The sequence below is a fragment of the Cucumis sativus genome, chromosome 6 (genome assembly GCF_000004075.3).
Source record: "Cucumis sativus cultivar 9930 chromosome 6, Cucumber_9930_V3, whole genome shotgun sequence".
NCBI lineage: Eukaryota > Viridiplantae > Streptophyta > Magnoliopsida > Cucurbitales > Cucurbitaceae > Cucumis > Cucumis sativus.
Genome location: NC_026660.2, coordinates 23,073,660 through 23,086,101, shown reverse-complemented (window position 1 = coordinate 23,086,101; position 12,442 = coordinate 23,073,660). Strand labels below are relative to the sequence as shown.

At 33.4% G+C, this 12,442-nt stretch overlaps 1 protein-coding gene across 1 annotated transcript; it reads right to left on the bottom strand.

Moving 5' to 3' along the window:
* Positions 1 to 991: 991 nt before the first annotated feature.
* On the bottom strand, positions 992 to 9,474 carry LOC101203980 (WD repeat-containing protein 3). Its single transcript, XM_004143235.3, has 12 exons — positions 9,025 to 9,474; positions 8,303 to 8,518; positions 6,578 to 7,696; positions 5,650 to 5,772; positions 4,392 to 4,573; positions 4,083 to 4,314; positions 3,726 to 3,935; positions 3,495 to 3,623; positions 3,005 to 3,073; positions 2,501 to 2,623; positions 1,723 to 1,773; positions 992 to 1,643 (listed from the first exon to the last, which is right to left on the bottom strand). The coding sequence occupies exons 1-12, from the start codon at positions 9,256 to 9,258 to the stop codon at positions 1,506 to 1,508; spliced, it is 2,826 nt and encodes a 941-aa protein (XP_004143283.1). The 5' UTR covers positions 9,259 to 9,474; the 3' UTR covers positions 992 to 1,505.
* Positions 9,475 to 12,442: the final 2,968 nt, after the last annotated feature.

Genomic DNA, 12,442 nt, shown 5'->3' with positions numbered 1-12,442 from the left:
CTTTGTTACCTTCACATAAAAAATAAAATAAATAAATTTTTCTATAAACTTTTTTTCCTATAGATTTTGAACAAAAATTCAAATTTTACCTAAAGAGAATCATGGTGGGTTAATTTTAAAAATAATGTAGTTTAAAGAAATGACAAAACTAGGACCAGCAGCAAATTTATTAGAACATAACTAAATGATAAATATGGCAATCATTTCCACTCTTTGATTTGGCAACCCTTTGGGAATTTATAGATGGCATGGCACTTCAAAGGCAATAGGTAAGTCATGACATCATGTTAGTGAAAATTATGGATCTGGTCCACGATTTCTACCTATAGTTCTCTTCTCCACTCTTTTTACCATTATTTATTAAAGTAATATCGTCTTTTAAGAAATTAATAGATGTGAACAAAAATGAAGGAAAATGTTTGTAAAAGCTTGTGGATAGTTTCAATTCTGCTTTCTCCATTATTGAACTGAAATGACTCAAATGACTCAACTTATGGTATAATCTTAAAATAAATCGTGACTATAAAAGATTAGTGTTACACAAACTTAGTATTCCCAAATAATTGAAACTAGATTCAAATTTTTTAGAGGGAGGTCTCGTTCAACAAGCAAACAGTAACATACTTGATTGTTTTGTGAAAATTACCATTTTTTTCAAGAACAAACATGATTGTATTATTCAAGCATTTTAGAAGAGTTGTCGAGAAAGTCTAAGAATTGATTGATCACAATTATTCAGAAATCATAGCAAAACTTAAAATTGTATTCAAATTTTAGGGTTGATTTCTACCACACAAATTCCAGTAATAAAATATAGGATACACTATTTTCAATCCTTCATCTCTGTCCCATTTCTCACATCATTTTTCCCTTCCCTTCAGTTATCAGTTCCATACCAAAAATTTACCTAAAACCAATAAAGATGGACCAATCAAACAGTGAGATCGTACATAACTAAGAAAATTGAGTATAACTAATACCAAATGGTTAGTTCTCGGAGATGATTTTGTTTACTAACTCCATCCAATTTTTGTGTACCATGAACTTATAACAATTTGGGAGTTCACTACAAATTATCGATGTATAGAAAAGCTAATGTCATCGCCCACGATAAATGGAAGTGAAACTAATAGTATAGAAATAATATTCCACTTGAACACACTTACATGCAACTTCAACTCCATTTCTATGTAAATATAAATAGCAGGAGAACAAAATTGCAGAGAATTGCTTGCTCTTTTAATAGTAAAATCAAAATTGTGAAGGATATCTTACAAACTCTCCCCCCTATGCCTACTTTGTGTTGATTATGAGTATGCATACCGCCATGTCATGTCTCCTTGCAGAATTCGCCTCTGAGTAAGAACTTGAAAACGCTGTCCATTGGAAGATTCCAAATACATAGTGTCATTCTACAAACTTTCACGTCATCCTGTCAAACTGCATCCTCTCTAAACAAAGTGCCTAAGATACAAGTAGAAGCCAAGCAAGTGAGGCCAGTGGATTTACTTATTCTTCTTCTTCCTCTTCACTTGTCTTGTGTCTGTTCTCATCTCCAAACGCTTAGAGTTCTGAGAACGAATTTCTTGCAACTTCGATTTAGCGTCTTGGAATAGTGCATCAGATCTCATGGCCATTAGTTGCTGAAATGATGAAAATAACTTATTCAAATTGCCTATCATGAAAATCAATTGCAAAAGGATTCGAAACTGAAACACAAACCTTAAGATGATCCATCGCTGCTAAGTTGAAACCAATGGTGTCTTTGCATTCCTAAGACATTAGATGTTCATATTGTCAATGAAACACATATTTTGCTAATTCAATTTTAATGAAAAAAACAAGCTAAATCATATGGTAATTCAATACTGAAGAAATTTGGGGATCAGAATTGTCACATTTTTTTGTAATCGCAACTCTAACACCTAAATTTTATGGTTTTAATATATCAAAGGAGAAAATTTGGGTCGTGGGCATTTCAAGTCCTCTTCGAAGCTTTATTTCATCATTATTGTCTTCTTACAATTAGCTCATTTTAGCAACTTCACGGCTTTCGGTACTTTCATACGTATTACGGAAAGTGAGTTTATCCTCGCAGAAGTGGAATGTTAGAAGTCATTAACCATAAGTGAGTAACGTTGATGTCGGACATCTTGTGTCATTCTTGAATAGTTCTTTCACTTACTTCTCTTGATTAAAGTTATGGTTTAAAGTTCAAACCAATCTATCTTCTAAATCTCTGTCGGTTTTGAGCTTTATTCATTAGCCCAGTTACAGTCGTTTTTACAGCCTCAACTAAGTGGATGACTAATTGAGTTCAGATTTAAACCTTGTAACTACTAGGGTTAAAGTTGTTAACAGTTATCCATCCCTATTTAATGGCTCGCAGACTATTCTCCCTGTCTACATCATAGTTGTCATGAAGAAGTGCTCACATCAAGAAACAAATGAGAAATAGAGGGAGAAAGCATATAAAAACTTAAAATAATCGCAGGAGTACCTTGATTCTAGCGTAAAGAATGTCTCGTAAAATAGTTAATGCAGGTCTTGCCGCAGGGGTAGTAACAAGCTGATTATGGTGCGTCTGCAGTAAAACTGTAGATATCCTGCAAATGAGCTCAACCTGCAGATATCACATAAATAAGCATTCATTAATATCAAGGTCACTTATAGAATAGTACCTATTGAATGTTTTCATCCTGCTAGTATTATTAACTTCATTCATGCAACATCTTATGCTCTTTCTCCTTATAATACATTCCCTAGACGAAGCAACCGGGGTGATCTTGTAAAAGAACTATTAAAACATTCCAAAAAAAACATATTTTCATAATGAATAGAATCCATAAACTTGAACTTACCAAATTAAATGCCAATCAAATGAACGAAAAGATAACACATTAAGTACACGAAGAATGTGCTAGAAGGTCTGAAGCTATTGTTTGTAAGAAACTAGATAATCAGAACATGTGTAGCCAGAAATTAATTAGGAGTCTAGGACTACCTTGTCAGGTTTGGAAGTCCAATCTTTCAAGTAAGATAGAAGCTTCAGAGAATCTGAGAATGGTAAAGCCTGTAGAGAAACAAAATGGCAATGAGGCTTTCAGTATTGAACACCAAACTCAAGGTTGAAACTAGAATTTGCAACCTGAAGATAAACAATATACAGTACAAGCTCGCTAAGGAACCCCAGTTTCTAGTCGATTTTAGAAAAACATTTAACATGCCAAAGAAACCAGAAGAAATTAAAAAAAATGTGTAACTACTACGACACATACACAGTCAAGCTTAGCAAGAGGATAAGGACAAAAATTTTGCATACGTAATAGGTTTGTGTATATATAGATAACCACTGTATTTTTAGTACCAGACAACAATGATATCTTACAAAAAATGGCAATGCACTTCTATCATGAGAACCAGCATCGATATACCAAGCCTTAAAATTTGCATGAATGAAACTGAGAATCCTTGATTCACAAATCACAACATACCAGTAACGTTTGCTCCAAGTCATTTGTGTGAACATTTGAGAGGGCACGGAGAACATAATCAGATGGTGAGAGCCCAAGCATCAGAGCATTTGGCTCAAAATGAGAAGCTTTCCCGTTTCTTTTCTCCTCCTAAATACAAAACATTATAACAGTCTTCCGTAAGGTACAAAACATTAAATCGTAAAACTTGAACAAAGTAAAACTGATGAAACTTGTTAAAAGTTTCCAGACCTCATGTTCAGCTATACGCTTGGCTTCTGCCTCTGCCATGTCTAGAGCATCAATTATCAAATCTGTAGCCGAAATAGTCTCTTGAGTCTTTTTCCCAGCCAAAGCAACCACACCCTCCTCTGGAACTTCTTCAGTGGGCATATGCTTGTTCTCAAATGCATTGTCAAGGTCGGCCTCAAACATTTCTTCCAGTCGTTTTTCTTTCTCCTCCTGAAAAAAGGAGAATCCAACACAACATTGAATATTGTATATTCTAATTATTATAGGAGCATATTAAACATTAAATAACAGCATTAATAGAATATCGTCCATTGATAGAATATCATTTGATACTCTTGAAGAAACAAGTGACTGCACCTCTATGAAAAACGGTTCTTCAGTTCGATCCCACCGACGTATGGATCGATCATGAGATCCTGTGACTAAGAAATCACCACGGTTGCTGATAGCAAGACACCAAACATCAGCATGATGTCCCTCAAGCGTTAAAAGTAACTCAAATTTATCAGCATCCCAATACTTTACAAGGCGGTCCTTTCCAACACTGAATACATAGTGAGTTTTCCTCACAAATTGAACAGCCATGACACTGTAACCAGAAAATTACAATCAATAAACATTCCACAACATTTTCAAATGAAAATACATATATGTTGAATGCATCACCTATCTGAATGAGCAAAAATAGACTTGTGACAGTCACCAAAGTCCAAACCCCAAATCTTTAAATTTTTGTCTGCAGAGCCAGTCACTAACAAGTCTCCATCTGATGAGATATCCATACATAGCACAGGTAGCTTGTGACCATATAGAGTACGGAAAACTTTGAAGGTATCCATGAAGAAGACCTAGAATGGAGAGAACACAAGCAGTCAGAAAATATAACTTGAAGCAATAAAGTAGTAATTACTAAACCATCAATAGCTTAAGCTAGTGATTGAAGACAAATTTAATTATATATCACTAACACTCTCTTCACTTGTGGGCTCGAAATATTTGAAAGGCCCAACAAGTGGAAATCAATTTTAATTGGAGAGAAAACGACAATGCAGCGGCTTAAACACAGGACCTTCCTGGATCACCTGCTCTGAAACCATATTAAACCTCCAATTCACCCAAAAAATTAAGCTAGTGGTGGAAAGAAAATTTAATTATATATCACTAACAGTAATACCTTTGGTTTTATTTTATAAGCATGAGATAGACATATTAGTAAAAAAAAAAGTCTGAAGGTAAAGGTATAAGAACTATGTCTTATCTCTTAATACAAACCCAAAAATACAAAACATGTCGAGGTATTTACATAACTAAATTTATCGTAATCCACCGCCTTGAACTTTTGGGTTGATTGGTGATTTAATATAATATCAAAGAAGAAGGTACGGCTACAATTTTAACTACTGAAAAGTCACTTCTCCTTGATTAATATTAAATTTCACTTGTTATAAATTCTACAAATTTCAAAGCCTAAAAGTGTGGGAGTGTTTAAGTATTCATATAATTAAATTTACCATGGCCAACAACTTTGGCTTTTGGGTTGGTTGATGATTTAACACAATTCTTGAGAAGTGAGATATTTAACTCAACGTCTAACAGTGTGCTTCTTAGGTAACCGTACCAAACTACCCCAAGCTGAAAGGCCAAATACAGTCTTACTGGGGCTGTCCAGATTACTTCAAAATAAGTGATACAAAGTCATTAACAACGCCACATGACAAGGGATGACTTGACTTATGTAAATAAAAAGTGAACAAAGCCCGAAGCAAAGAAATGTAAATGTCACCTCCTCCAAATTGAACTTTAGCTGTATCAAAAGCAATACTCAAGAAGCTGATACAAACACACAATAATAGAAGGTTTCATGTGCTCACAATCACAAAACAACAATAATAAAAATGTAAAAATTTAACAAGGAAAAGTTCACCTTCACTGTGGAATCCAACAGCGCTGCAGCAAGATATTTACCATCAGGACTAATAGCAGCCACAAGAACATCATCATTCATCTTCATACTCCTCACAAATGTCACAGAAAGGGTTTTGGGGTCCTGTAAATCAGAAAACATCATTGGAACATCACAAACCTAAAAAGGCATAGATTCTAATGATGCCCAAAGGCCACATATAACACTGAATATATATCTAGAGTGGAAATAAATTACAAGGAAACTGAAAAAGACATCACATTGATAAATCCAAATATGAAACATCCTCGATTCTTCAAACAGTTCATCCACATATAATATTTACTAAACCTAAATATAAAGCAGCCAGAATCATTGTCAAAGATCAATTTAAGCACAAAGCTAAAATGTATTCTTACAGAAAATTAAAATATCTGAGACAAGTTTATCTCATGAAAATTTTATTAAAAGAAGTAGTAATCAAGGAAGTCCTAGGGGGATGGCTCCTTGAAGGTCTTGATGGTTTGAATTTGCTAGCTAAAGCTAGGGTTTTCGGTAGCTGTGTCATTAAAATGCTTGTCTGGCACTTACGGCCTGAACGAAAAAATTGAACTTTTAAAGACCAGTCTCTTCTGTATGACTCCTTTGGCTTTTATAATCTTGTAAAAAGTTACATTCCAAATTCTTTTGTAACTCAAGGAATTCATAATCTAAAATTTGAAACCATGCACAGACAAAAATGATTTTTGATCAAATTACAAGTGGCCAAGAAGAAGACATATTAAAGTAGTCATTGTGCACCAAACTACTTCAGGGAAAAGGCCCGTCTTACTTGAGAAAATCAAGTTTCATTTTATCACAAAAGAAATAAAACAATACCCCTAAATAAAAGAATTTTCTTTAAGTCAAAATAGAAAAATATGGAGATGAAAGAAGTAAGAGAACATACTTGTTCCGATTTTTTCTCAATATGATACTCCCAAAACTTAATGTCATGGTCAGCACTAGCAGTGACAAATCCATTTTCATACGGTAAAGCCACAATTGATCGTATAGAGCCACCATGAGCTTCTAAGACTTCGACACAACTGCCACTTGCAATGTCCAAAATTTCTATAGCCCCACTTTTATTTCCAACAAGTGCATACTTGTTTTGAGGAATAATTAAACCACAAAGCCCATAGCCAGAATCAATAGTACGAAGACAAGATCCAGTACTTGGATTCCAAATTTTTACAGCATTATGACTAGTGGACATCAAAAGTGAATTATCGGAACTAAGTGTTACACTTCTGATATCAGAACGGTGACCCTGGAGTTCAATACAATGTAATTTCGTAACTGCACTGCTTCCCACGGAATAAAATTCCAATAAATTATTATTCAAAGATAATGCTACTGTGGAGATCGAATTTTTTGGAATCAATGGACAGAAAGAAATTGAACAAATTTTCTTGCTAGCCCGAATTGTGTGGAGTAGCTTAAAGACATCTGCAACTGTAATCATGGAGCCGCTTCCTTCTTCTCCAGTAGTATGGTTTGACTCTCCATTTTCTGTTACATCTTGTTCTCCCTTTCCAGCTTTCTTTCCTTTCTTCCGATTAATACGACGTTTTGCTTTACGCTTAGCTTCAGTTTCGTCCAAAACATTGAATAACTCAACAGTCTTTCCTGCCACTTGACAAGCTAACAAATTTCCGGACTTGTTAAACCTCACAGTGGCAACTCTATCCTTACTTTGTCTCGTAATTTCACCAAACTGTTTTAGAACTTCCCATTTACTTTGAGTGGATTGATCACTGTCCTTGGTTCCATTTGTGTTTGATTCATCGACAGACTTACCAGCCACCAAATCGTGTTTAGTTGTGAAAAATCGAAGTTCTTGATCAGCAGATCCAGTAACTAAAAAACGCTCATCTGGATCAATGTCCATTGACCAAATTTCACTATGATGTCCACCAACTATTTGCATACAATGCTGTGTTTCAAGATTCCACACCCTTAAAAATTTGTCTTTGGAAGAACTGACGAGTTTTTTGCTTGAATCTAGAAATACCAGATCAGTTACCTGCACCAAGAATAAGGAGAAGGCATTAGTGAACAGGAAAATAGCTATGAGAATGACAGGCCTCTTATATAATCTACACATGCTAGAAGATAGTAATCAACTGAATCAGGCCTACCTAAAAAGATGGGGAGGGGGGAAAATCCTTTGACAGGAGAACTACATAAAAAATATACTCATCAACAAAATTAGGCTTAGAATCTAACGTGAACGGGATATGTTTCATAGGTTGAACAACCATGTCCTTGAGTTCTACATAGACAAGAACCTAAACCAACTAAATCAGAATAAAGTTGAATGAAGGGAAGAGGCCAAGAATCTAAATTGAGTAGTTTAGAAATCTTAAGAAAAATTGGTGCTGGAAAAGTGTATGGCACATCGAATTTCGGAGCAATGTGGGCACAATAATTCAAATGAGAGGTTCACGATATCTGCCATTTTGAAGGAAAAAACTCCACTGGACAGAAAAGACAAAGCAGTGGAGGAAGACTTGAGCTCTACTTTCGGTGTACCAGGTTCAGCTTGATAAAAGAAGTTATCTTTTTATCAGAGAATCAAATATGAAAAAAAAAAAAAAATAGCTCCAATCAAATTGTAATACTTGTGAACCTGATCACGATGGCCACGGAGGCGAAAAAGGCCTGTCTCACCAACAGCATCCCATAATATAATATCGTTATCTTTGCTTCCAGATGCAAGCATGGAACCAAGCTTGTTGTACCTAAGGACGGTAACAGCCCCTTTATGTCCATGTAAAGTAGTCTCACAGGTTCCTTTGTCGGCGTCCCAAATTCTTATACTACCATCAGCATATCCACTGGCGATCTGTAACAATAAAAAATAAAAATAAAAATGAATGGAAATTCAACTTCCCCATTGTATAGAAAGTCAGGCAGAGCCAAAATACTGCTTTGTTTAGAAATGGAACCAAACCTCCAGCCAGTTCTCACTAGTTATAACAAGCATAATGAGCATAACACCAAATGAATCTCAAGCCCTAAGAGTGTTTTCTGTTTTTCTCAATTGACAAAGAAATTTTTGCTTCCAAGCATCCATGCATACAAAAATTCAACTTAAGATAAAGATGAAAATTAATAAAAGTTTCTATCAATTTTTTTCCTCAAGATATTGTCACCATCACTAATGAATAAGCTTTCGGCTCAACAAATCACCGCGGACCTGATGGCGGTAAGAACTTCTATTAAAATAGTTTTCTGAAATCAATTGAAATTTAACAATTCAGAGTACAGACATATTTCATATTCTGTAGAAGGAATCTCAAACTTAGTAACTTCAAAATTATTTCGGAATGCCATAAGAAAACGACTAACCAGAAGAGAAGGAGCGGAAGTGACGGCCGTAACAGCAAGAGAAGGGCCAGGAGAGCTCTGAGTAGGTGTTAAATTCTTGGTGCAGACACCTTGACGAACATTCCAGACTCCAACTTTTTCAAGAGCTGGAGCAATAAGATGCTTTCCGGAACTATCGTAGGTAATATTGGAATCAAGAGAGACGATCACTCCGAAAGCCGCCGCAGGCTCGTATCGAAGGTAGGCCTTCACCATGGAGAGGCCGTGGAAGACTAAGTGTGGAACTGACGACTAGCAGCCGTAGAAGAACGTAGGTGGGTGTTAGAGCTGCGAGAATGGCGTGCCAGGCCGGCGTTCGACTGCAGCAGGGATATTGGAGGGTGGGCTGCGGCGACGGCGGGAGGAAGAAGAACGAAAATCGTGGAGGTTTTGGAAAAGGAACAACTGGAGGGTTTAGTCATTTTTATTCATTTCGCTTTTAAATAATAATAATAATTCCCCATTTCCTTCTTTCTTTCTTTATTTATTTTCTTTTCTTTTTAAGAACATAGTTTGATTATTTTCTTTTTCTTCTAAAGTTTTAAGAATATGTAAATGATAACTATTTCAAATATAATACTATGTTATATTCTATTTACCGTAAATTACAATAGATCAAGAAAGATAGTTTATTTAGATTAGATCATAGAACTTTGTAAATGAAGTGGTTTGTTAATTCAAAATCTATGCTTAAAACTTGAGGTGTATAGTACAAATCAAATAAGTTTACTATGCTTTATGACTAAAGCTTGATAGTTATTTATTGAAAAAGTGTATTTTTTATTTTACGTTATACAAAGTTATATAAAGTGTGAATACATATCAAACTTGAATATGTTTTTCATCGAATAAATATATGTTTTGAACTTGATTTATTTACTTTGAGCGAATGATAAAAACGCTCAAAAATATTTATTTGGTTTGTGTTTTTAATTTATAATTATTATTATTAAATAAATATGATTAAATTTGACGCCCTTGGTTAATGATTTTCAATCATCGATGTGAAGAGGCAAAAATTCGAGCCGAATGATATGGAATTAGTCTAATTATATCTACATATGATATTTCAGGCTATTTTCACATTTAAAGGGAAAAATAAGTCAAAACTGAAAGAAATAGTTTTCTAATGTTTTGTTATTAAATTCTCAATAGCTTAAAACGAGACAATGTCCATCGACCAAGGAAAATATCGTTTCATATTTACTTATTCTCATTTTATCTTACTTTAAATTTATATTATTTAACGTTCGAACATACGTTTTGTGACCACGAGTAGCTGGACTTCTCAATTCTAGAGCATTAATTGATGTGACCATGAGATTGTATATGCAACATGCACTGCACTATTACCACGTTAATTCTTCATCAAAGAGTACTTTTAGCAACAATTATCCTACGTCTACGTCTCCATCACATTTCCATTTTTGGAGGGCTAAGCCGTTTGAGGTCAATGTAAGTGTGGGCCGAAAAATGGCCCACTTTTAGGACACTGCTTTCGGCCCATTTATAGTATACTGCTTTTGAATTGGGCTATATGTTGGACCAGCTTGTCATTATATTTTGGAAATTTTGCGACTAAAAGAAAAAAACAAAACAAAAGAAGACAACAAAAAACGGGTGGAAATTGCAATCACACTATTAACTTTCAAACTTAGGGGCTATTTGGGTGTATCAAGGGTGAATCGGGTAAGCCCCTCCGAAAATGTAGAAGAAGATTTAAAGGAGAATATTACGAAAAAGCCTATTGACATGACCCATGTATACATACTAAACCCTAAACGCATGGGTTTTCCTCTTCTTTCTTTTTTTCTTTAAATAAACGAAAGTGGGAGTCTATACTTGCACTCTTCTTTAACTAAATAGTTTTTTTTAATTAAGTTATTCAATTGAAAATCAATATAGTTCTTATTAATCTTATCCAAATATTTTAATTTTAGCTAATAAATGTCTTGTTTTCTAACTAAATTATAGAAAATGATCTTAAATTTTATTGTTTTTTTTTAAAATAAAAGTTTTTAAAGCTTAAAATTACTCACAGCTAGTACGTGGTAAAAAGAAAAAAATGTTTAGATGTAATGTAGATTTTTGTACTATTTTTTGGATGACATGTGACAATTAAAAATAACAATGCTTAGAATATAATAAATTAGACCTAGACACTTTTTAGTTATTTTTAAGAAAATATCTTAGCCATAAATTAAAGAGGATGAGAAACGTGGAAATGCGTATTTGAAATGTCTTTTGCATTGCTTTATCACTAAAGTTACGAATAGTAGCGATGTATACTTAAACTAGTATGTCGATGTAAGCATTATGTTGAGATAGATCGAAATTTAATGGAAAAAGAATCTTACGTAAGCAATTTTAATAATAATGGTTTGTGTTTACATGTTTTCCCTTACATGTGTACGCAAAAAAGGAAAAAGTGGTAAAAGTAACGATTTAATAGAAAATTTATGAAATAAATGTCGTAATTAAGAAAATTAAAAAAAATGATTTTAAGAAAATTATTCCATCTAATGACAAATATATATTTGCATGAAAAAACAAACAAGTACAAACACAATATCACATCTTAAATTATTGATGTGTACGTTCGATTTAGGAAGTTTCTTTAATTCAATATGCAATATATATGCATGAAAGAAAAAACGAAACATCACAATGGATGCTAAATTTATTGAACGAATACCATAAGATAATTTAATAAAATAAATTTACGAAATTTGTGTATTAAATCTACACTATATATTTTAGAAAAAGAAAACATCACAACAATAGTATCATAATCCTTTTCTCATATATATACTATTCATAACCCTACGTATCGTAATTCTTTCTTCAAACGCATATGATCATAACACTAGAACTATTATAATACTAGAATTATCATAACACTAATCTTATCATAAATCTCTCTTTCCTCCAAACGCCCTTCATAGTTATAGAAATTGGATCTGTGTCATTTGAAGTTTGAGTTATAATTGTAATTACTATTATATTTGTGGTTTTTTTATATTGTCTTATATTTTTAATAATTGTTTGATTTACAAAATATATGTTAGGATTGATAGTTTTTTCAGTACAATAGGAAGGATTGGAAGATACAAACCATTAATTTATTTTTTTTGTCACAATTGTATTTATATTGTAAGTTGGGATATGCTCTTTTTGGCCACATAATTTGACTGTATGTTCTAGAAATTACAATACATGTTTAACATAAAACTAAGTTTATAAGTTAATTGGTTTGTTAACAAATGAAAACATGAAATACAACTCCAAACTTTTATGTTTTTAAATTTCCAACTAAAATAGGTTTTAAAATTTTGGCAACATGAAAAAAAAAAAACATAATGATTTAATTCAAAAATTGATTCGATAAACATAAAATCTA